Source organism: Moschus berezovskii, chromosome 20 (assembly GCF_049115385.1).
Source record: "Moschus berezovskii isolate FMDL1 chromosome 20, NW_MosBer_1.0, whole genome shotgun sequence".
In the NCBI taxonomy this organism is placed as follows: Eukaryota; Metazoa; Chordata; class Mammalia; order Artiodactyla; family Moschidae; genus Moschus; species Moschus berezovskii.
In genome coordinates this window covers 62,706,137-62,728,370 of record NC_142479.1, presented here as the reverse complement: position 1 = coordinate 62,728,370, position 22,234 = coordinate 62,706,137, and the positions used below count along the sequence as shown (strand labels likewise).

Below are 22,234 nucleotides of genomic sequence, written 5' to 3'. Positions count from 1 at the left end.
AGTTGTCCGCGATCCTACGGCCGAGCCCTGCGTCGCTAACCCCACGTCCCCGGCCCGTGCCGAGAACGGCCTCGGCTCAGCGAGCGACCTGGGGCAGGCGCCGAAGGGAGAAATTCCGTGGCTGATTTGGGGCGTTGAGGAAGAACAATTTCTGACTCGCAAAGAGGCCCCCACCAAACCCCCAATCCGCAGAGGAAGATCCTGGGCGAATTTCACCGGGGGGCGGGGTGATTGTTTGAGCCTCGCTAGGAAGCTCCCGGCTCCCGGCCAGCCGGCCGGGCACTGCGGCGTGGCGGCCCAGGTGACGCCGCTGGCGGACATAGACCCCTGGGGCTCGGGGAGCTGGCCCGGGGTCCGAGCTCGGCATTGCGGGGTGGGGACTTGGTCCCGTTAGGGCTATGGCGGGGCGGGGGTGGGGGGGAGGAGCGGCGGTTCAAAAGAATGGACCAAAAGACGCATGGGGGGGATGGGAGAGGGGAGAAAAGGAAGGTTATAAAAAAAAAAAACTCTTGAGTTACAATCAATAAAATTACTCGCTTAATTAGCATGGTTATTCGGTTAAGCAGAATGCAGTAAAAGCTGGACCTCGGAATGGAGAGAGAGGGAAAAAAGCTAGCGTGGACCCCAGGCCTTTTCCTCAGAGACACCTTTGGGCAGCGGGGGAGGGGAGAGGGTGTGCGTGCGTGTGTGTGTGTGTGTGTGTGTGTGTGTGTGTGCGTGATGGCTTCGCAGATTTGGGTTTTTATCACCCAACGGAGCCAGCAGCCTTTCGCCGCGGCGCCCTCGCCTCAGGGACCCGCGAAGGGGAAGGGGCGAGCGGTACGGCCGGGTTCCCTCAGGCTCCTCCGGACCGAGCGTGGCCGGGACGGTGCGTGTGCGCGGGGGGATCGGGGCGGCCCGGGTGGCCCACGCGCGCGCGTGCAGCGGGGAGACGCGCGGGGCGCTTGGCGCCCTGGCCGCCCGGCCTGGCGGGACTCGGGCCGGCGGGGTGGGAAGGATGGCAGGCGGGCGGGCGGGGGCGGGGACCCCCCGGCGAGCCGAACCCCCCAAGTCACCTAGTCTCCTCTGCTTGTCTCCGCAGACTATGGATCTGCACGGCGGCCGCCGGCTTGGCACGCAGCCGCCCGCCGAGGAGCCCAGTCCGCCCGCGTGCTGACCGGCCTCGCCGCCGCCGCTGGTGACCCCAGACACCGCCTCCTCCGCGCCGCCTGCGCGCCGCCCGCGCGCCGAGCGACCCCCGGGCCCCGGCCGTGCTGCTCCCGGGAGGCGGCGGCGGGCCGGGGCCGGGGCCCGGCATGGATGGCCGCGACTTCGCACCGCCGCCTCATCTACTGTCGGAGCGCGGAAGCCTGGGCCACCGCAGCGCCGCCGCCGCCGCCGCGCGCCTCGCCCCGCCCGGGCCCGCCGCGCAGCCCCCAGCTCACTTCCAGCCGGGAAAGTACTTCCCGTCGCCGCTGCCCATGGCTTCGCACACAGGTCAGTGCCGGCCGGGCGGGCGCGGGAGAGGAGACCCTGCCGCGAAGTGGGCACGGTCGAGGGTCTGATGGGAGCCTGCCTTTCCTCTCTTGGAGCGTTTGCGGAGAAGCCTTCGGTTTCATTTCTCTGCTCCGGCACCGGTGGCGGCCCGCGCGTCCTGCAGGGGCCCCCGGACCCGGATCATCGCGGTTTAGAGCGCCCTTCCCCGGGGTCCCCCAGGGTTTCGGAGGGGCAGCCCCAGAGCCGACTAAAAATAAAGCCTTTCCCCTCCTGCACCCTCCCCCACCCCTTCCTGCCGAAGAACTAAATTCCGCGGAAACCTCATTTCTGCATTCTGCATTCACATCCTTAAGACATTCCGGGGCTGGGACAACGAGGCCACTTTCTGCGGGAACAAAAACGGCTGTTGTGACTTGGGGAGGGGAGTGCCGCGGCCTCTCGGATTAGGGCGGTGTGTGCGCCGGGTGAGCGTTAATAGGGACTGCTGGTGTAAGACGAGCAAATCCTGTTTCTATATAAAGCCTTGAAGTGTCAGGGCGAGAATGGGTTTGCAGGGGATGCATTTGCTTTAACAAGTGCCTCTGGTATCCTGCTAAAGCCGGACAAAGCGTGGCCAGATCGTGGCCCAGCCTCTAGGCCTGCGCTCTGGGGGAGGGCAGCGCCGGCGCCGGCTCGGCTGGGGGCGGCGCGGGGGCCGCCGCCGGATTTCGGTGCAGGCGAGTTCGCCGCAGATTTGCTCCAAGAGGAGAGAGCTGGGGCCTCCCTGCACTCCGTCCTCTCCCGGGAGAGAGCTGTTCCTTGGCAGAGCTGACCCAGATCTCCAGAGCGGTGCCCCTCTGGGGTGGCTTCGATACTTCTGTCGAGCCAGGTCAGAGGAGAAGCAGGGCCAGGCAGAGGGTGGCAAAGGGGCCTCTACCTCGCGGAGACCCTGGAGGTCACTGGCCAGCGCCGGCTGAGCTTGCAGGAAGCCGGAGTGGCTGCGTGTTTGGGGACCCTCTGGTCACCCTGGAAGGTTGGCTTGCTTTTGTTTACAGTTTGTTCTAAACATTAGAAATGTTGTTTGCCTCTTTTTTGTTGTTGTTAATTTGGCAGTAACAGTTATTATTGCTAGCTTGATGAACTGTGAATACTAATAAAATTATATCTGCTTTAATGGGATTACAATTAGTGTGTGGATTAAAACGGATGGCAGAGTCAGGCTAGAAGGGAAAATGTCAGAAGGGAGGGCAGTCAGAAAAACATAAATTTCCTAAAAAGAAAAAAAATAACGAGAAATTGCTTAATTACTAATGGGCTTTTAGCATTTACCACATGAGATTCAAAAAGTTAGAGCAAGCTGAGAGTGGAGGGGCTGGACTCAGCACTCTCCTGGAATCAGCGCTTCGCCCGTGTTTCCTGTTCCAGTGTGAGCCTTCTGCAAGACTGCCTTTTTCCTTTGCCTCGCTCTTCCCTCTTCCTTGCTTTTTTCCTCTTATAGATTTATAATTCAAAAGAGCAAAAGCACTTGCCTGGGCAATCGGTGATTTTAAATATCTGTCCTTACTGTCCCTGTGGTTATCCCTCCTGCTCCTGCATTGGAGATGCTGCCTGCCCAGCTCAGCTCACACTGAGGGGCTGTGGTTGGGGGCTTGTGGTAGCCGTAGGGACAGTGCCACAGCGTCTCAAGTCCTTTCTGGATGCACCCCCCCCATGCCATATGCCATGCCCTCTAGCCTGGAGGGTAACAGAAGCAAGGGTTCAGAAGGGCCCCTGACACCAAGGCTGTCCCAGTAGTGCACAGACAGGCTGGGGCCATGCCCTCCTGGGCGCTGGGCGGCGGTGGGGGGGCATGGCCAGGCTGGATTCCCCATCAGTTTAAGTCACTGCTGCCTCCCTTGTCCCTATTCAACAGCCCACAGTCCTCGCCAGCTCCTGGTCAGCCGCCATTTCTGCTTTCTGCTCTTATATCCAGATGCAGGCACCACCAGGCCAGGTGGGAACATGGTCTGGGTGACCTGAACCATTGTCTTGCTCATTCCAAGTTTGACCACGTGGTTCTTGGATCGTAGGCCATGGAGGGACTGGAGAAATCAGGTGGGCGCTGGCCTGGTCTGTGTCCTTGACCTAGACCCTACTTACCTTTCCCATAGGCAGGGTGCTCTAGAGAGCACTGGAGGTCCCCAGGGCACCCTCAGAGGGGGAACTGGGGGCCCACATGTCCGCTGCTCCTGGAGGCTGCTTCCACCTCCCCAGGGGACCAGAGAGACCTATTGTGCCTGGAGATGTTCAACCCATTTGTGACGGAAAGGCTGGCCTAGAGGGCGTCCAGCTAGAAACATCTGCCGCTGAAAGGCTTTTTGAAATTGCTGAAAACCAGGATCTTGTATTGGTTTTAAAATTTAGCTACATCAATTAAAAAAAAAAAAGAATTATACCTCAGACTACTTTGCTTTGGACTGTATCTATATATGATCCAGTTTAAAAAGGAAAAAGTATAATTAAGTTAAAAATTTTTTTTTTTTGCATCTCATGTTCGGATTTCAAAATGGCCAGTTTGGCGGACTTTCTTCCCATTTCCGTGACGGCCTCAGGTCCATAAGCCAGGCTGCAGCAGCCCAGCCTACCCCTCCCTCCACTGACTACCCTGCTGAAAGGAAAATTGCACCAAGCTTCTTCCTATTTGTTCGGCTCTAACATGGGAATAGGATCCAGCCACCGGAGATCGAGTCCCTGGCTTCTGAGGATTCCTCGTCTTGGCTCGGCACCCCCAGCCTGGGCCAAGGGTCTCCCTCCCTGCGCTCCTCCAGTGCTGCCCCCACCCAGCGCTTTCAAAATGTCATCTTGAAGGACCCCGATGGGATGTTGGGCTCCAGGGCTTCTCCCATTGTTTTTCTAAAAATGAAAGTGTGGATAGCTTTATCATCGGGCTGTAAGGTTTTATGGTAAAGTGCTGTTCCAGTAACCTTGTCACCAAAAGGTGCAATTAGAATGTTTGGAATCATTATTTTTAGTGCAGTGTTAGATTTTGTCTCTAATACAGATGGTCCGGAGGCAAAGCTGTGAAATCTAGGGGGGGAAAAAATGAAAATCAACAACACACCAACCCAAGATTTTTCATCAGCGCTACTGCCTGGAGCGATTGGGGATCGCGCCTCTCCTCGGAGGGAGCGCATCTAGTAGGAGGCAGACCTGCCTGGGAGAAGCCGGTCCCCGCCCCCTCTTCCAGCCGGTCAGCTACAGCTACTGCCCTTCATCCTTCTCTGTGTCGCCCTTGGGGCCAAAGGAGAATCACTGGGTCTCCACCCGAGGAAGGCGGAGGTTTCGGCAATGTGACTGCGGGTGGGTTCTCCTCTCTACCCCTTCTCTTGGCTTCTTTGGCGTGTAAATGACTCGGCCTGGAAGCCAGGTGCCCTGGGCCTGTGGTGGTTGTTGGGAGTATACAGGGCGGCAGGTTCCTTCTGGTGGGATAACCACAAACTTCTCTCCTGCTAAAAGTGCTTCTGATCCTCAAAGAAAAAAAAAACGCAGTGGGGTTGGGGAAGATAATTTCCTGGTGTGAAAAGACCCCATCAAAGGATCCCCCTCCCTTCTCATGTGATATTTTTTCGTATAGAAAAAAAAATACAATTTCGTAAATACCTCATTAACTCAATGACACGATGGAGTGTTTCGGCAACCGTTACCAACATTAAGTAGGTGTGAAAAGAGTTACTTTCCGAAGACTCTACCCATCCTGCTCTGTAAGTGGCAGAAGCAAACATCAAAGCCACGGCCGCCCTGTGGAGTCCAGAATCCGGCGGCTGCGTGGACTGGCCAGGCTGTGGCTGCCTCACCCACCCCAATGAAGCCATTTTTGGAATGTGGGTTTTTTCTCAGTGGGGCTTGTACTGCCCCCATGTCTGATTATTCCTACAGGGATATTCCTATAGGAATATCCAGGTCACGTGAGCACTAAGGCAAATTAGCCAGCGAGGCAGGGAGTGGCCTTGTGCAGATCCCAAATCACCCCCAAATGCTCCCGTTTATTCTTAGAAATCTCCCTCGTCTGCTGTGAGACTGGGTTCAACAGCCCGCACAGACAGGACAAAACGCACAGGAGGCTGTTAGAATAACATGGAGGGAGCTAAAAATACCCCTCAGAAACACACATAAAAAAGCCAAATCCAACAACAGAACGAGCTAAAAATATTCCAGGCTTTGGCAAAGAGCACAGAGTTAAATAAATTATACAAGAGCCATTCATGGGAGCAAGTTGACTTTCTCTCTTACGGGAACTTGGTTCAAGCTAATAAAAATAATAATTTACTGGCCACTGAGCTTTGCTTGAGTTTAGATTTAATTGGTGGGGCTTCTGGCGTTTGTCACTTCTTGGCGATTAGTGGGCTTGCCCTGGCCTGGGGTGGAATGGGGAGGGGGCACTGAGTCTGGGTCCCTGGAAGCAGGGGCAGGGTTCTCCTCCCCCCACCCTACCCGAGGAGCAGGGCCTGGGTACAAGGGCAGGATGCCCAGGAGACCAGAGAAGGAGAAAGGCTGCAGGGGAGTGGTCAGGGAAGGCAGAAAAGGGACAGGCAAGGAGCCGCTATTTTAATTTGATAAATGATCGTACACCTTTAAGAGTGTGTTTTAACAATCAAGATACACTCCAGCAAGTTGATAGGATGTTCGCTGTCAACTTACATATGTCATCAGCGCGGGCTGTGAGCATAAATAATGTGTGAGAGTGTGCGGGATGCGCTGCAGCCTCTCCGGGAGCCCGGCAGGTAGCACCCCTGTCTCTCCTGTGATCTGGAGGCAGCTGCCAGAGGAGGAAAGGCATTGGGGAATTCAGGCTGGGTCTTTCCTCTCTGGGGAGTTCCCAGGTCTCCTCACCAAAATAAGAGCTCCAGACAGTTTGCTCAGGGAAACAACTGCGGGTGTGATCTGAAGCTGGAATCCAATATTGGCTGGTGTCTTTTCAGGGAGCAGAAGTCTTAAGTTCAGCCATTTCCCAGAAATGTCAGACTTCCACCTTGGAATTAGGGTCAGGGTAACCTCCTTTGCTCTCTCTGCTTATTTGCTTGCTCTTGATGGGATGCCCACCCCACCCCCCAAAATCCCAGCAGGCCCTCCCAACTCCCAAAGGACTACACTTCCCAGAATGCCCCTGGTCGAGCTCCAAGGTCTGAGCCTGGGACCGGCCCTAAGCTGGGAATTCCCAAGCTCAGACAGAGTTCAGCCAGTACCACTGGGAATGAGTGCTTTCTGGGTGGAAGGGGGCCTTGGTCACCACCCTCAGGGTCCTCTTGCCCTTTCTTCTGAAAGAGGCCTCTGGGGTCCTCCCACCCCCGCCTGCCCTCTTCCCTACCATAAATATCTGAATGTAGGCCCCCAAAGATGGGACCTGTCCCTCTACCCCAGGGACCCTGTGAGGCAGGGCGGGCAGCTGCCTTGATTGGCATGGCCAGCGTCTCAGGGGTATTCCCACCAGTTGCCCTGATCTCAGCCCTTTGCACAGGGCTTTCTCAGAGGGGCCCTGGACACACTGGCCAGAGGTCAGCATGGAAGGGATTTGGGGACGCCACCTGGGTGGCCTCAGGGCTGATCTCTGCCTAGAGAGTCAACAAGAAAATCCTGCACAGCCTCTGGAGCATCGCTCCTCTTCCCAGCCTCATGTCACCAGGCAGCAGTAGCCCTTTCAGTGCCATATTGACCAGCATCCACCTTGGATGACTTCTGATGACTAGAAACCATCCCCCCAGGGCGGAGGTGCTGCCTTAGCCCCTCGGAATGGGGGCCCATCATCACCCATCCAGAGGAAGTTCTCACTCAAGCCACTACCAGTAGCCTCTTGGAAAGGTAGACGCCCCTTGGAAAGGCCATCCTCGGAGGTCTTTGCTGGGCCTTGTGCCAGAACTCTCAAGCTGATGCCAGGGCTTCAGGGTGCAGCACCTGCCCTGTTTGGCAGTAGGTGACTCTCACTGCTGCGCTCCACCTGCCTCACCCACCAGGGGACGGCTCCCCCGGGGTTCCTTGGTCCCCATTAACCTCTGGGGCCTTCTTTCTCCCACCAAAGTTTCAGGATTAAAAACAAACAAGATCACAACCAGCATGCACTGTCTAGAACACATCCCTACAGCTCTGGGCTGTGCCAAGGAAGGTTCGGGCCTTGCAGCCTGTGCTCCAGGGCCGCTGCTCCATCTCGGCTCTGACGCCCTGCCCGCTGACGTTTTTATGGGATAATATACCGTTTAGATCACGCAGGCCTATTTGTCAGTGGGCCGCCCCTGTTTGTTGTAATATATAATGTTACTGCCTCCCGTGGCCCTGCCAGCAGCTGCCACTAGAGGATGGGGACCAGGGAACTGGGTGTGGGATTGGAAAGGGGGGGCGCAGGGTGGGAGTTGCTCCAGCCCCACATAGGCGCTTGGTGTGGGTTTGCAGCAGGCCGAGGGCCTGGCGGGGAGGCATCCAGTGCCCAAGCAGGGAGCCAGCCGGGCTGGCATCCGAGGGTTGCTGCAGCTGTCCAGATGATTAGGTTCCAGATTGGATCAGCTAGGAAGCTTTTTTTTTTTTTCATTCTGACCTAGAGCCGGGGCGGAGGAGGAGGAGGGGGAGGGAATGAACAGGTGGGTTGGGTTCCCTGCCCCCTCCCCCTCCCCCCAGGGCCCCCAACAAAGAGTCCAGTGTCTAGATCCAAAGACGTTTGATGCTGGGGAAGGGGGACCCGCTGTGTGCCTGGAACCGAAAGGAAAGTTACAGCAGTCCTGTTCCATCCAAGTGCAGGGACTTGGTTTCCAGTAGAAATTACCAGAAATGCAGGGGAGGGGCAGAGGATGCCTGTGTTGCCGAGAGAGGCCACTGCGTGGCAGACTGGGGTCCCCCAGGGTGGCCTGGGGCTGTCTTATTGGGGCATCCTGCCAAGTGAGAGAGAATCATCAGCCACGTTTAAGTGGTGGTTTATGGACTAAACCACCCTCTGCCATCTCCTTGAGAAGAAGCAGTCTTGGCTCTATCCCTTTGCTCCTCCTTTGGGGAAGCCAGGGCCTTTCTTCCTTGGGACTTTGTTCTCAGAGGCAGCTCTGGGGAGGACACCATGGTCCTAATGTCACACAGCCAGGCCAGGGAGGGCCCCCTACCCTCAAGGCAGGCGTGCTGGGAGCCTAGCTGGATGGGGGTGAAAAGAAGGCAGGTGGGGGACAGCGGGATGAGACCTTAGGGGCGGGACCCAGGGTGGGGGTGTGCTGATGGGAGTGGGGAAGGAGCTGCACTGCCAGGCTGCTGCCCACCAGCATCTCAGGGCAGTTCCGTGTGGCAGGCTCCAGCTTAGCACCAGCCTTGCTGCCTGGCCCTGCTTGTGTCCCCTTTGGGGGCAGAGGCACAGACCCTGTCGTCGTCCCCACAGGCTTGCCAGCACATTAACTGGCCGACCTCACACATGCATGGACATGCGTCACACCTGCTCACGTGTGCTCACACCCTGAGGCATGTCCTTACACCCACACATGGTCACACTCATACACACACACTCACAGACACAATGGGCCTTCAAGAAATCACATCCCAGTTGGCCTGGGGGAGAGCCAGTGGGCCCAGCTATTAGAATGTGTGTTCCGATCTGTCTCCACTTCCCACCTCCTGCTCCATCCTGCAGCTCCGGGGCCAGCTGCTGGAGGTGGAGCCTAAAGGTCCCCAGTGACCTTGGATGGCAGACTCAGAGCCCAACGTGCCAGGCTTGGTACTGGTGAGCTGCCTGCCCCTGCTTCAGCACCTTCCTTCCCTCTGTCACCATGGAACCCATCTTCCAGTTTCCACTGAACTGGAGCTGGTCCTTTCCCAGCACCTGCCCCAGGCTTCTTCCAGTGAAGCTGTTCAGTTCAGTTCAGTCGCTCAGTCGTGTCTGATTCTTTGCCACCCTATGGACTGCAGCACACCAGGCTTTCCTGTCCATCACCAACTCCCGGAGTTTGCTCAAACTCATGTCCATTGAGTCAGTGGTGCCATCCCATCATCTCATCCTCCGTCATCCCCTTTTCCTCCCACCTTCAATCTTTCCCAGCGTCAGGTTCTATTCCAAGGAGTCAGTTCTTCGCATCAGGTGGCCAAAGTATTGGAGTTTCAGCTTCAGCATCAGTCCTTCCAGTGAATATTCAGGACAGATTTCCTTTAGGATGGACTGGTTGGATCTCCTTGCAGTCCAAGGGACTCTCAAGAGTCTTCTCCAGCACCACAGTTCAAAAGCATCAGTTCTTCGGTGCTCAGCCTTCTTTATAGTCCAACTCTCACATCCATACATGACTCCTGGAAAAACCATAGCTTTGACTAGACGGACCTTGGTCATCAAAGTCATGTCTCTGCTGAGCCCACGCCTAGTTCCTCTAGGAGGTGCTGGTCAGCTTCCCCATCCTTTCCCAACCTGCAAGTCAGTCCCAAGCCTGTCTGAGCCTTCAGCCCTGCTTCTCTTTCACTCACGGTCTCCCTTCCCCAAGCCCCCCCGACACACACACTTTAAGTCAGCTCCCACCTCCTACTCTTGGCATTCCACTGTCCCCAAGCGTTCCCAGTACTCAACACCTATGCCCAGCCACCCACAGGCTTCGGCCACCTCTGTGCGCCTCTTTGCTGCCTCAAGTACCTTCTCTGCCCCGTTCCTCTGCCCTTCTTGGAATCTTCCCACCTGGGAATCCCCCACAGTCACCAACGCGCAGATCCCCATGACCTCCGGCCCTGACCGCCCTTGGCAGTCTCTCGCACCAGGACTGTGGCAGCCCCATCCTCCTCCACACGGAGCCACCTTCCCTGAGGGACGGCAGGGTCCTGAGTCTGGGTGTCTCTGCCTTCCATCCCTCTGTTTCCCTGGAGCTGGGCCTGGCCGTCACGGGCCTGCCTCCCTGCAGGACGGCTGGCGTGAGAGAGGGTATGCGTGTCTGTGCACACTGAGGCAAAGCATGCACGTGCCTTTAGACATGGAGAAGGGGCTGTTTGGTTTTTCTCCTACCTGTGTGCTGCCACACTGGGAACTCGAGAAGATAACGCTCGGAGAACCTCGTTAGGAAGAGAAGGGCAGGAAACATAGGGGTCTGGATTGGCCCTCGTATCTAGACTAAAAACCGCCCCATACCTGACCACACATGGTAGACAGTCACGCTGGCAGTGTCTCCAGCCTGTGTGGCCACCTCACAGAGATCAGGTCAGCGTCTCCTCACCTTCCAGAAGCATCTTCTGTCATCTTCAGAGGCTCCCAGACTGTGTTTTAAAAAGGTATCAGAGCTAAACAGATTGGGAGAAAGGGCAGTCCCCTCCTTCTTAGCACCATACACGATGGCAGGGGGCGAGAGCATGGCCAGGAGTGGTCCACTGGGCAGTACAGCCCAGCGTCATCTGTGTGGCATCAGGGTTGGCCCCTGGGCGCACATGTGAAGTTGGGCTGTGGAGAGAAGGGGCCGGTGGGGATGGAACAAGGCTCAGGAAGGGGACCGTCCCTGCAGAGACTCCCCTGCCCCGTCCCGCTCCAGTAAAGGAGGGACCTGATGGAGCAAAAGCTGGGTACCAGGTGGGGCCACTTCCTGTCTGTCTCTTGACTGGCCCTGGCACCCTCTGCAGGTGGCTCTCTCACCATCAACAGGAGATTCTGTATGTGATGGGGCACCTACGATGGATCAGAGGGTAGAAGCCAGTGGCCTCACCTGGGCCCTAGGGCCTGTGGGGCAAGGAAGGACACATGCTGGGGAGAGCTGCCCCCTCCCCTCCCCTCTATGGTAGCTGTTTAGGTGACTGAGTAGGCAAGAACTGGGGGTCAACCAACAAAAGAAAAATAAGGGCTCAGGAGAGATGAGAGAGCAGGGCTGTGGCCCCTCACCCTCTGCTCCGTGTGCTTCCCTGGCCGGCAGGTGTGGCAGCGAGGGGCTGTGGGCACCCACGAGCGTTGTATAGCCAGATGGGGCCCCTGTACTGCACCACTCTGTTTTCCAGCATTTAAGCACCAGGAAGCTTAGGAGCTGCTCCAGGTTCTCAGCCTCAGCACCCAGCCTGGCAGGAGTGCGTGGCTGCTTGGGGCTGGTGGCAGTTAGTGGGACCTGCTACCTGCACGTCTCCTGGAAGCCCTTTTCCACAAGCCCTGCCACTCCAGATCCTGGTTGCTTCTCCTTGCCCAGGCAGCGCTCACGTCCCTGCAGCTCCCACTCGGTGGAGCATGGGCCCTGACGACGCCTCTCATCACTCCCTATAGCATCCTGGCGGCCAGCAAGCAGAATTCAGGGCGCAGGCTCAGACATGGGTGCAGCGAGGACAGGACCGGGCTCCTACCCGTGGCACCACGCGGAAGGGTGCCACCAGATCCTTCTGTCCCTGGCCTGTGGGCACAGCCCTCCTTGCCCTACACAGGATGCAGGTGAAGGAGCCAGACCTGGAGTCCCCCAGGACTTCCCAGTCTGCCCGATGGGACAGCTGCCCTGTCCAGCTGACCTGCCACATGCCTGGCCAGCAGGTCACTTGAGGGCAAATTGCCTGAAGCCAGTCCCTTTTTCGAGACATTTTGCATCCCTTTGGGTCTCCTAAAAATAAGCTTTTAATTTGTTTTAAATTAATATTAAAATTAAAGCTCAATTAAATTGTAACGCATCTTTAGGCGAACTCTTAAAAAGCCCTTAACGAGTGTGAATACAGGTAAAATCAAGAAAAGTTGGAAGATGCACACAAGTAGCAGTGTCTTTCTACCCATCAAACGTCTGCTCCAAGATACAGGCCAGTGAGATGGTCCCAAGCAGCCGTGAGGCCAGTGTGGGTCACCGAGAGGCTGGAGGGCTGTTGTTGAAGGCTCAGGTGCCTGGGCAGCCTGCGGCTTCCTTGGACGCCAGGGTGGGGGTGGGTGACCCTGCATACTGTGGCCGCTCAGTGACTGTCTAACGTATGAGCTGGGTTAGAATTTCGTTCTCTGGCCAGAACTCCGGACGCAGTCTGTGGCTTGGGTGACAAGGACGTTCATGCTGTCCGGTCTGGGCAGCACTGTCCCCCATCAGCTGCCTGCCCTAGCGAGGTCAGCAGGTGCCCTGAGCTTCCCTGGGCACTCGCCCTGGACTACCTGGAGCCGATGGAGATTCAGGACAGCCCCACCATGCCCTGAGCCCTCCTGGGGAGTGGGCAGCTGGTCCAGGTACCCGCTGCTGGACTAGGTGGCTGGGAGGGTCATGGTGCATCTTGTGGTCTCTAGACTGGGGTGGGGGGCACCCTTTGGAGACCTTGTCCCACTCAGGCAGCCCAGCACAGAGCTCCCTCCTCTGCTGTGGCAGCAGAGCCTTTGCCGATGACACTTGATTCAAGCCCAGCGTGTGAATCAAGTGAGGGAGTCAGTTCTCAGTCAGGGCTGAGTTCCCTGCTGCCCCCTTGCCCCTGAAGCAGGTGGGATCCAGGTGGTGGAGACTCAGCAAGCCAACTTGCTTGCCCTGTGGTCGCACTGGGAGACAGGAGGGCAGGCTTCTGGGCTGGAGATCCAAGGCTGGTTCTCTGCCTGAGACCCCCCACCCCCTGCCCCGGGCCGCCCTGCAGTGGGGCTGGGGGAGTGTAGGGCTGGGTGCACACGCTGTGGGCTAGCTGCCTGTGCTGGGGATCTTCTCTCCGTTGGGAGCTCCTGCGGGGCTGCCCTGAGCCTTTTCCCCTACCGGCTCCCGAGGGCTGGCTGCCACTCTGTCCCTGTTTGGGACCTTTGATCAGTGGGGTGCCCTTCTGCACCCCAGAAACAGCTCTCCTTGCCTCGCTCCTTTCGACACTTCCCAGAAATATTGTAGTTGTACGTCAGAGAATTGAGGTTTTCTCTCTACTTTACACCCATTGTCTATAGAGATTAAAATACTTTATCTCTGTACTTGGAAGGGAGTGGGGTGGTTTGTCAGAGCAGCGCTGTTAGAAGCTACAAGGATACGGAGCCCTGGGTGCACCCTGCCCTCTGCCCCATCTCCCTTCTCATGCTGGGTGGGTAGTGCTGCCCCCAGGAACACATTGTGGGGGATCCCGCTCCCCAGTGATTTGCCCCCCCACACAGTGCTCCCTCTGCCAGGAGCCAGGAGCAGCCCCAGCCCCAGTGTCAGGCCTTTTCCTGCTTCTGGTCACGGATGTTAGAGTTGGGTGGGGAGGCCAGGTCTACTGAGAGTCTCAGAAGACAGGGATGGGCTGCAGAGGGTGGCCCGTCAGAAATTTGAGAATGTGGGCTCCCTGAGGTCTTGCCTGGAGAGGCACAGCCCCGCCCCCAACCTCGCCATCTGCTCCCCTCTTGCCCTGCCTACTCACGGTTGAGACAGAGGGGTGTCCCAGACCAGCTCGAGTTGCTGAGTGCCTGGGTCCAGCGGATGGAGTGTAGGAGAACAGGGTTTGCCCCTATGACCCTGTCCAGGGGCTCGGGTGTTTGTGCACCCCGATGTCCACACTGGACTACAGCCCCTAGGGCATTCGTCTCGTTGCAACTGGCTTATTTCAACATGGTGTGATGCTTTGGCTGAGGCTCCTTCTCTGGCTGGCGGGGTTTGGAGGGGGTGGCGCTGGTCACCTCCCCACGCCGCGCCCCCCGCCCCCCGCCGGCCTTCAGAGGTGTCCTGAAGGGGGAGTGCTGGCTGCTTGCCAGGGAGGGTGTGAGAGGGAAGCAAGGCAGAGACCCCAGAAGGTGCGAAGAACAGGAGGAGGGGGAGCAACCCTCTGAGTCACTTCTCGGCCAGAGTCCGAGGGCGGCCCCAGGGGGAAGTGTTGGCCACCCCCCACCCCTCCAGCCAAAAAGCTAAATTTACCCTTTTAATAAGAACCAGACTTATATCCGGTTTTCCTTTTCTTTTATTAGTTCTGGGCTGTTGGTGGTTGGGCCCGTCCCCTGTCATCATTGCCTCTACACTTGTGGGCCTGGTGGTTCAGTAACCACAGAGTTTTCCTATTATGGCCTGAGAGATGCTGCCTTTGGGTCAACCGGGTCTTCTGGAAGGTTCTCCTGGACCAGCGGAGAGGGGCTTCCCATGTGACACCCGCGTGTTCTGGGCAGACACCCCTCACTGGGGCTGCCCCCACATCTCAGGGTGGGGCTGGCGGAGGCTCGCCTTCTGTCCCCACTGCTGGCCCCCACATGCCGCCTCCCACCACGGCAGCTGTCTCTCTTCCTGCCTCCAGCCTCTTTCTTCTCTCCTGTCCTTCCTCCCGCCCTTCCTAGGCCTATCTTACCTCCTCTTCTGGTCCCTGCATCATCGCGGGGCTATGGACAGCAGCTGGGATTATTGGATGGCGTCCTCAGGGACTCGGGTTGGGGCAGCAGAGGATAGCCAAAGGCAGGGCAGGTTTTGTGTCCACTGAGACCCAGCAAGTGAGGGGAGCCAGACAGGAGGCCCCCGATTCGAGGACAGAGGGGAGTGCTCCAGATCCCGACAATTTCTGGGTTCTGAAGAGCCTGTCAATAAGACCAGCCCTGCCGAGAGGGAGTCTCAAATCCAAGGGGGCTTCTGAGCTGCTTCTCCACCGCAAAGGGATCGGGTGTCTGTGGGAAGATGGCCACGCAACCTGCCTGCTGCCCCCAGAACCCATACCACTGCTGGATCCACTTTCAGGTCCAGGTGGCCGTGGGTTGAGTCACCGGGCTGGAGAGGGGGACCAACTCCCAGGCAGCAGGGAGTTGGGGGTCTTGGGACCACAGTTTGGTGCAGCCTTGAGGCTTGAGTTCCCCTCCCACCACGAGTAAGCTGGACGAGCCCCCTCCTGGTGGAGGAGAGGCGCGTCCTGGTGTCTCTCACACGCCGCCATGGGCGTCACATAGAATCCAAGGCCGGGAGCCTTCTTCAGAGTCTGGGCCAGGAAGGAGACTGGTTTGGTGGAGGTGTGACCCTGGGAAGCAGTGTCCCTGAGGGCTGGCCCAGGCTGCGTGTGAGTCCCTCACATGCGAACGAGTCACCACCTCGCACACACTCTGAGCCAGGTGTGAACACCCGTGTCCTGAGCACACACTCAGAGCCCCGGCCCCGGACCTCCACGCACATCTGTAGCCTGTGCGCATGACCATTGCCCATGTGCACCCTCAGCCCTGCACACACGCCGACACACCCCGAGTGCCCACCTACTCGCTTCGCTGCCTGTTATGCCCACATGTGCGCGCGCCCACACACATTATCTCATGCCTCGGCCACTGACGGGTTCCAGCCCAGTGGGGAGTGTCCCTGGTGACATCAGCAGTTAAGCCCGGAGCGCGTGTGCACCCAGATCGGGTCTGGTGGCCGGCAGTGCAGCGTAGCCTCTACGGCCCGGCCCCTGCTCTGCCTGCTTTGGGTTTCCCGTGGGGCAGTCCGGAGCAGCCCCTCCCACCTGGGCCTGATATCCCCAGCCCTGTCTCTCTCCCCGCTTTCTTCTCCTGGGTGGCCAGACAGATGGACGCCCACCCGCCTGCAGGGAGGCTGGACCGAGGTCTCTCCACCTCTGTCCACGCGGACACCCGGGATGGACATCCGCCCTCCCCTTCCCTCTCCTGGAATGAGAGGAATGTGAAGAGTCCACGTGGTGGGCTGTTGCCCTTCCTGCGGCCTCCTCTCCAGTCGGCTCCCCGTGGTGGGGGCTGGCCTAGCACCCGAGGGGCACTTTGGCCTCCCAGGCAGGCCACCCGATGCGGTAGTGTCTCAGCTGCCCCTGAGGTCCTGGGGGAGACCCAGGGACGGCCCCAGGGGACCTGGATGTCCCCAGCGCCCAGGCAGGCTCTGCCAGGGGCTGGGGGCAGTGGGGCGCCTTGAGCAGGTGTGAGCAGCAGGGCGGGAGCGGTTCTGGGCGGTGGGCGGGCGCAGCCGCCAGACACAGCACCCCTGGGGAGCCTCGTGCCAGCGGCCCATCAGCTGGGCCTCCAGCAGTGGCAGGGGAGCCGGAAAGGGCTTGACTCTCAGGAGCAGCCGCCAGCCATCACAGGGAAGCCTTTTGTGTGTGTGCTTTTTTACAACCCATTTCACCGTTTCCAGAAAAGGTAGCTCACTTAAGTCAAAACAAATGCTCCCGCTGCTGTACTCTGGGCTCCCACTCCTGCTCCCGGGGTTTCCTTCTCTGTCCCTTCTCTATCTGTCCCTCCGTCCGCCTGGCTGATGGGGAGGTAGAGGCTGGAGGCAGAGGAGGTGCCCCAGGGCCAGCCTCTAGAGTGCCAGCACTTTGAGCTCTGGTGACTTTGCTGCCTATCAGACACTCCCTGGACTGGAAGCTCCTCGGGGCACCCCTGGACTCCACGGCAGGGGCCCCCTCAGCACCCCTCTGGCCTGCCCAATTTCTGTTGAACATCTTGGCTGCAGCAGGTGGGCCTGGCAAACAGGTTGGCAGAGGAAGGCCCCCTCCCCCTGGTTTCGCCTGGGGGCACGTGGGGCAGCCTTGGGCATGGCCAGCACAGAATGGCCCTGTGAGTGCAGGCTAGGCAGTCAGGGGATTCCGGCCCAGCCCTGTCCAGCTGGGGCAGCTGGAAGTCGCCACACGGCCAGGGCCCAGGTATGGCCTGTCTCCCAGTCCAGGTTGTCTGGGCCTCAGGGCGTGGGAACGAGTAGGCCTCCGAGGGTGAGGGCCGGGCCTGAGGAACTGGGCCATGGCGGGGGGTGGGGGGTGTCAACCAGCCCTCCCGGGCATTCTGGCTTCCGGAGCGGTTTTCTCAGCCAGCCCGGCACCCGGGCCAGGCCTCCGTGGTGTCCCAGGCAGAGCTGAGGCGGCGCTGGAGTCGGGGCTGGAGCCCTGTGTCTGGGGCTGCGGACCTTGGCCTGCGCCAGCCAGGCAGTGGGGACAGCGGGCTGGGGTCTGGTGTGCGGTTTCAGAACCGTCTGCCTCAGTGGCCCTGTTCAGGTCTCAGTCCTGAGATGATGTTCAACTTGGCCAGATGGCTCTGTTGCGAGCCCCTAGAGGACACAGGGCACTGGCCACCGTGACAATGCTCCCTGGACAGGCCACATCCAAACCCCAGAGGCTATGGGGCCAACAGTGATGAGGCCCATTCCTTCATCACTCCCACGGTGGGCCCGCCACCTGGGATCACGGTGACCTGCATTAATACAAGGCTGTGAGAAGGGCTAGGGCAGACAGTGCCAGGGTCAGGGCTCCCAGCCCCTGGGGAGCTCTGAGCCGAAAGCCCCTCTGGCCCTTCCTGTTGCTCGGGGTTCCCACTGTCCCCTCCCGGGTTGCTAACCACAACACTCCGTGGGCAAGGACCTTGCCAAGAGGAAAGAAGTCTCCAGCCCAGTTCCCGGCCAGACTTGGCCATGCAGCTCCAGCTCTGGCTGGTGCCCAGGCCGCCTCTGCTCAGGCCCTGTCTGGGACTGGCTACTGGTCGGCGGGTGGGGGCTGGGAGGTGGCAACCAGGTCTGCCCATGCCTCTGCTGGCTGGGCACGGGGCCATGGCTGAAGTCCTTGAGGGTGGAAGTGACATGGGAGCATGGATGCTCTGTCTGAGGGTCAGGGGTCAGATGGGGTGGGGGAGGCTCTGGGTGCCAGCCATCCCCTCCCCGACACCCACCATGGCAGTGCCTACCTGGCAAAGCCTGTAGGACCTGCGGCAGCTTGCAGACTTCTAGCCCAGGATGGTGGGAGGAGACTGACCCTTTTGGAGCAAGGCTCATGGAACCCACCAACTGAGCAGGGTCAGGGCTGGGGGGCCCGTCAGGGGAGTTGGCTTTGCAGCTGCCCAGCATCCATCCCCCAGGGCTGGCCTGCCGGTCAGGGAGTATGAGAGCCCCTGGCGGGACCTGCTGCTGTAGGCTGGGGCCTTAGGAGAGTACACCTGGGAACCCGCAGGTGGCCCACCAGGGCAGTACCCGGAAAGTGGTCCCTGGAATGCATGTGCCTGTGCCCCAGAGCAGCGGGGTCCCTGTGACTTCTGTTTCCTTCCTTGTTGTTATCTGTCATTTGAATGTCTTACACTGATGATATAAAGACATAATATTCATGTGATAAGGCTCTTCCGTTTTCAATGTGAAAGGAAAAAGGAGGGAAAAGACACCCCCGCCCCCGAGATAAATGAGACACTGGGGCCGCAAACTGCCCTTGAGGCTGGGGAAGACGGAGCAGCAGGGGCATCCCCAAAAGATTTGGAGCAAAGGAGGACTCTGGGGAGCCCTGGACCGAGGTCAAAGGGGAAGACTGGAGTGCCATCCCAGCCACTCACTTCCCACACTCAGGAGCAGGGGTTCCTTCCTTATGGACTCAGGAAAGGCTCCATGAGGGTCCCCCAAGTTGGGAGACTGGCTGGCCTGGGGCAAGATGGACACACAGCAGGAAGCTCAGCCTGTCGGTGTGTCCCCTGCCCCAAGGAGCTGGGACTGGGGCTGCTGAGCTCAGTGCCGCTCCCCTCCAAGGCTCCCACACAGTGGGACATCCCCTTCTGGGATCGTGTCAAAATAGGCAACTTTAAGAGTGCCCAGCCAGGGCCAGGACTAGTCTCCTGGGGGAGGGGGACAGGAAGTCCCACGTCTCCCTCATCCCCACCCCAGTTCCAGCTTAGAAGACTAGTCGAACTTCCCCCTCTGGGCTTCAGGGATGCTCCCCACCTGCCCCTGCCCCTGGTGGGTGGTCCCTGGGGGTGTGGGTAGTGGGTCTGCAGAGGTGGCCTGCTGCCCCTGCAGGGTGCCCGGGTGCAGTAGACCCTGTGAGGGGGGCCACCTCTGAGTCTCAGTTTCCCTGCATCCGGACTGGAGGGGCCCTATGGGATGCTAGGCCACTCCTCCGGCTCAGCTTTGGGCCCACCCACCGCCCCCGCCCTCAGGGCTGTGGGAGAACTCAAGGTTCTCAGGCCAAGCTCCCAGAGAAATCCTTTATCCAGACCAACTTCTGGACTCGGTTGCTTCCCACTGTCCCCAGGAAGAGCAGGGCGGAGGGACTTCCCTGGGAGGGTGCGGGGGTGGGAAGGCCTGGGGGACATGGGGTGGGCCTGGGCGAGGCAGGAAGAGGCCTCACTCATCCCACAAGCATGGCCCCCCCAGGGTCCCTGGAGCCCAGCAGGAACCGCCCTCCATCTCCTGCCTGCTCTGCCCACCCGCCCGGGAGGCCAGTACTTCCCTTCCCAGCCCAGAGTCTCCTCCCCTGGCTGGACGTGCCTGTGGTCTGGCTGGGGCCCATGGCAGTCCCAGCCCTGCGGTCTGGGAAGTCCCTGGCTCTTGGACACCTTCGCCCCCTGCCCCTGGGTCCTCTGGTCCTTTCAGGGTCTCCCTTTGGCCTGATACCCACCACAGAGGTCAGCTCACACCCTAGCATCCGGCCAGCACTCAGACCCTTCCTCTGAGGCCGGTTCCTGGGAGAGGCCTTTCTCATCCACGAGTCTCATACTCGAATGGGAGTGAAGGGAAGTGGAGGGGAGCTTCCAGGGTCCTGGTGGGGCAGCCCCTCCTTCTCCCCTGCTCCAGGGCCTTGCCGCCTCTCTGCTGAGTCACCTCACGTCTGGGAAGCTCCCAGGGCCAAGCCAGGCTGGATGAGGCATCACAAATTTGCAAATTCCCCCTGCCTCCCGGGTAGGGAAACAGCTGCCCTGACTCACCTTGGGCTGGGCCTGCAGCCTCCTGGAGCCCCCAGAACCCTTGCAGACCCTGTCAGGCTGTTGCATTCAGCCTAATGGGATGGTGAGCCCCCAGAACCTTGTTCCCCATCCCCTGGGATGGTCCCAAGCCAGGCTCAATGCCCATGGAAGGGAGGTGACAAGGTGCCAGGGGGCCCTGCCGGGGTAGGGGCTGAGCGGTGCAGCCCAGACCACCCATCTGGCACCGGAGACTGCACTGCACAGAATGCACTGTGTCCATCATTCCCAGGCAATCCACTGGTTGCCATGGTAACCCGGAGAGACTCGATCAGCCTGGCCTTGGCCACTGGACAGGGCAGAGAGGGAGACACAGTGTCAGAGGGTGCAGGTAGGCAGGCTGTGGAAGCTAGATGTTGGGCGAAATGCCGAGTATCCTGAAACATAAATGGCTGACTGCGTCTCAATGCCACTGGTGAGGGCCTGACCCCGAGAAACCCTGGGGACCTTAAAGCAGATGCTGCCACGTCCATTCTCGGGCTCCTCCTGTGGTTCTCTCCTGCTCTGCCTCAGTTTCTTCTCTTGCTCACCTGGTAGAGGGTGTGCCAGTGTGATGAGGTGGTTAACCGGATCTGGGGAGAAGGTTGAAGACCCTGCCGGGGGGGAAGGCCAGAACCCTAGTGCACCTGGGGGAGGGCAGAGACTGCTGAGACCTGCTGATCCTGGGCCTTTGCGGGAGGTGCACTCTGGCAGGTCTGCCAGCACCTAAGGAGCCTAGGAGACTCAGCCTCCAAACTGAAGACCTGCCCGTAGGGTCGATGTTTCCCTCCAGCCCTGGATCCCTGAACGTTTATTCCCACAGTACCTGGCACCTGGTTGCTGGGGGTGGTGGGCGGGGTGAAGGAGGACAACTCAGCCGAAGTGCCAATCTTCAGGGTTTTGCAAGAACAGGAGGGTATCAGGGCCTCCAGGGCCCAAGTGGGCAGCTTCTCCCACCTTGGCTTCTTGGCTATTTGAAGACAAAAGCCCGGGAACTTTGGGGCCTGAGAGTCAGCCCTGGGGAAGGGCTCCTTAGTGCTTGTCCCTGCCCAGACTCATTCTCGCCCACTGTGTCCACAGCCAGCAGCCGCCTGATGGGGAACTCTCCGGCCTCCTCTTTCATGGGCAGTTTCCTCACCAGCAGCCTGGGCTCGGCAGCCCCTGCGCACCCCAGTGGCCCCACCCCGTCCCCCTCGGATCAGGCCTACCGGGGCTCACACCCCGCCACCTCCCAGATCTGGTTCTCCCACTCCCATGAAGGTAAGTCAGGGGCCCAGGCTCCCAGCCGTACCCTGCGGCTGGAGCCACTGACCGTGGTGCCCAGGCCCTGTGGTGAAGCAAAGGGCTCTCTTGCTGTGGCTGGCAGACCATGCCAAGCACCGGGGCGAGGGGCTGCCTCCCTGTTGAGGACGCCCCCTGGGGGAGGTGGTAACTGGTTGGAAACAGTGTGTCGGGGAGCAGCCCTGCCAGTCAGTGGTCATGGCCAGATGTGCAGCAGAGATGGGCAGAGAGGGAAAAAGGGGTGGGGCGGGCAGGCTCGGGGGAGCTGAGGAAATGTGGAACACAGCTGGGCTGGCCGGGCAGGCCTGCGCCCACCTCCCAGACTCGGAGAGGCATGGGCTCCAGATGTGTCAGCTGGGAGGGAGGGGAGGGGAGGAGAGAGCTGTCAACAGACTCAGGCTGCCACCCTCGGGGCCTGGCCTAGAACAGAGTCCCTCCCTGGCCCCTGCCTCCCCCTCAGTTGCAGCCTTGTACACACAGTAGGTGCCTCATATGTGTCACTCTCAGGCCTCGTAGCTGGCTGGAAGGCCCTTGCAGGCCCTATTAGGATGTTGAGGTTCCCCTTGGCACTCTCAGGGAAGGTTACCGCCCCCACCCAGCTCCGCACTGTCTGCTCAGCCCCTGGGCACTATGATGTGGGCTGTGACTCTGGGCCCCAGTGTCCCCAGCCCGAGGTTGCTGGTATCCAGTTGGCCACCACAGCGTGGGAAGGGTTAAGCCCAACGGCGGCTGGCACGCGGAGAGGTAATTGCAGTTGGCAGCGGGCACAGAGGGCTCTGCGCTCCTGGCACCAGCACCGCCGTAACTCAATGACTGCTGAGCGGCGGGCGTTGTGTTTGCAGAGCACGCGGACCCACACACCGCGCCCGCTGCCGCCCGCGTTCCAGGCGGGGAGATTAGCGCCCAGCGCTGCTGGAGAGCGAGAGAAACCTCTCTTTGTGCAACAAGAAAGGGGCTGTTTTCCAAACAGGACAGGTGACGAGTGAGGGACAGTTGTTAAAATAATCTGGG

At 59.5% G+C, this 22,234-nt stretch overlaps 1 protein-coding gene across 2 annotated transcripts in view; it reads left to right on the top strand.

Annotated features, from left to right (window-relative positions):
* The first annotated feature begins 517 nt into the window (after window positions 1-517).
* BAHCC1 (BAH domain and coiled-coil containing 1) overlaps window positions 518-22,234 on the top strand; it is a 57,264-nt gene continuing 35,547 nt past the window's right edge. For both annotated transcript variants that reach the window (XM_088829252.1, XM_055408350.2), the window contains exons 1-3: window positions 518-868; window positions 1,082-1,476; window positions 21,023-21,202. In XM_088829252.1, the coding sequence (XP_088685378.1) occupies window positions 1,296-1,476; window positions 21,023-21,202 (361 nt within the window). In that variant the 5' untranslated portion in view covers window positions 518-868; window positions 1,082-1,295. The remainder of the gene's footprint in view (window positions 869-1,081; window positions 1,477-21,022; window positions 21,203-22,234) is intronic.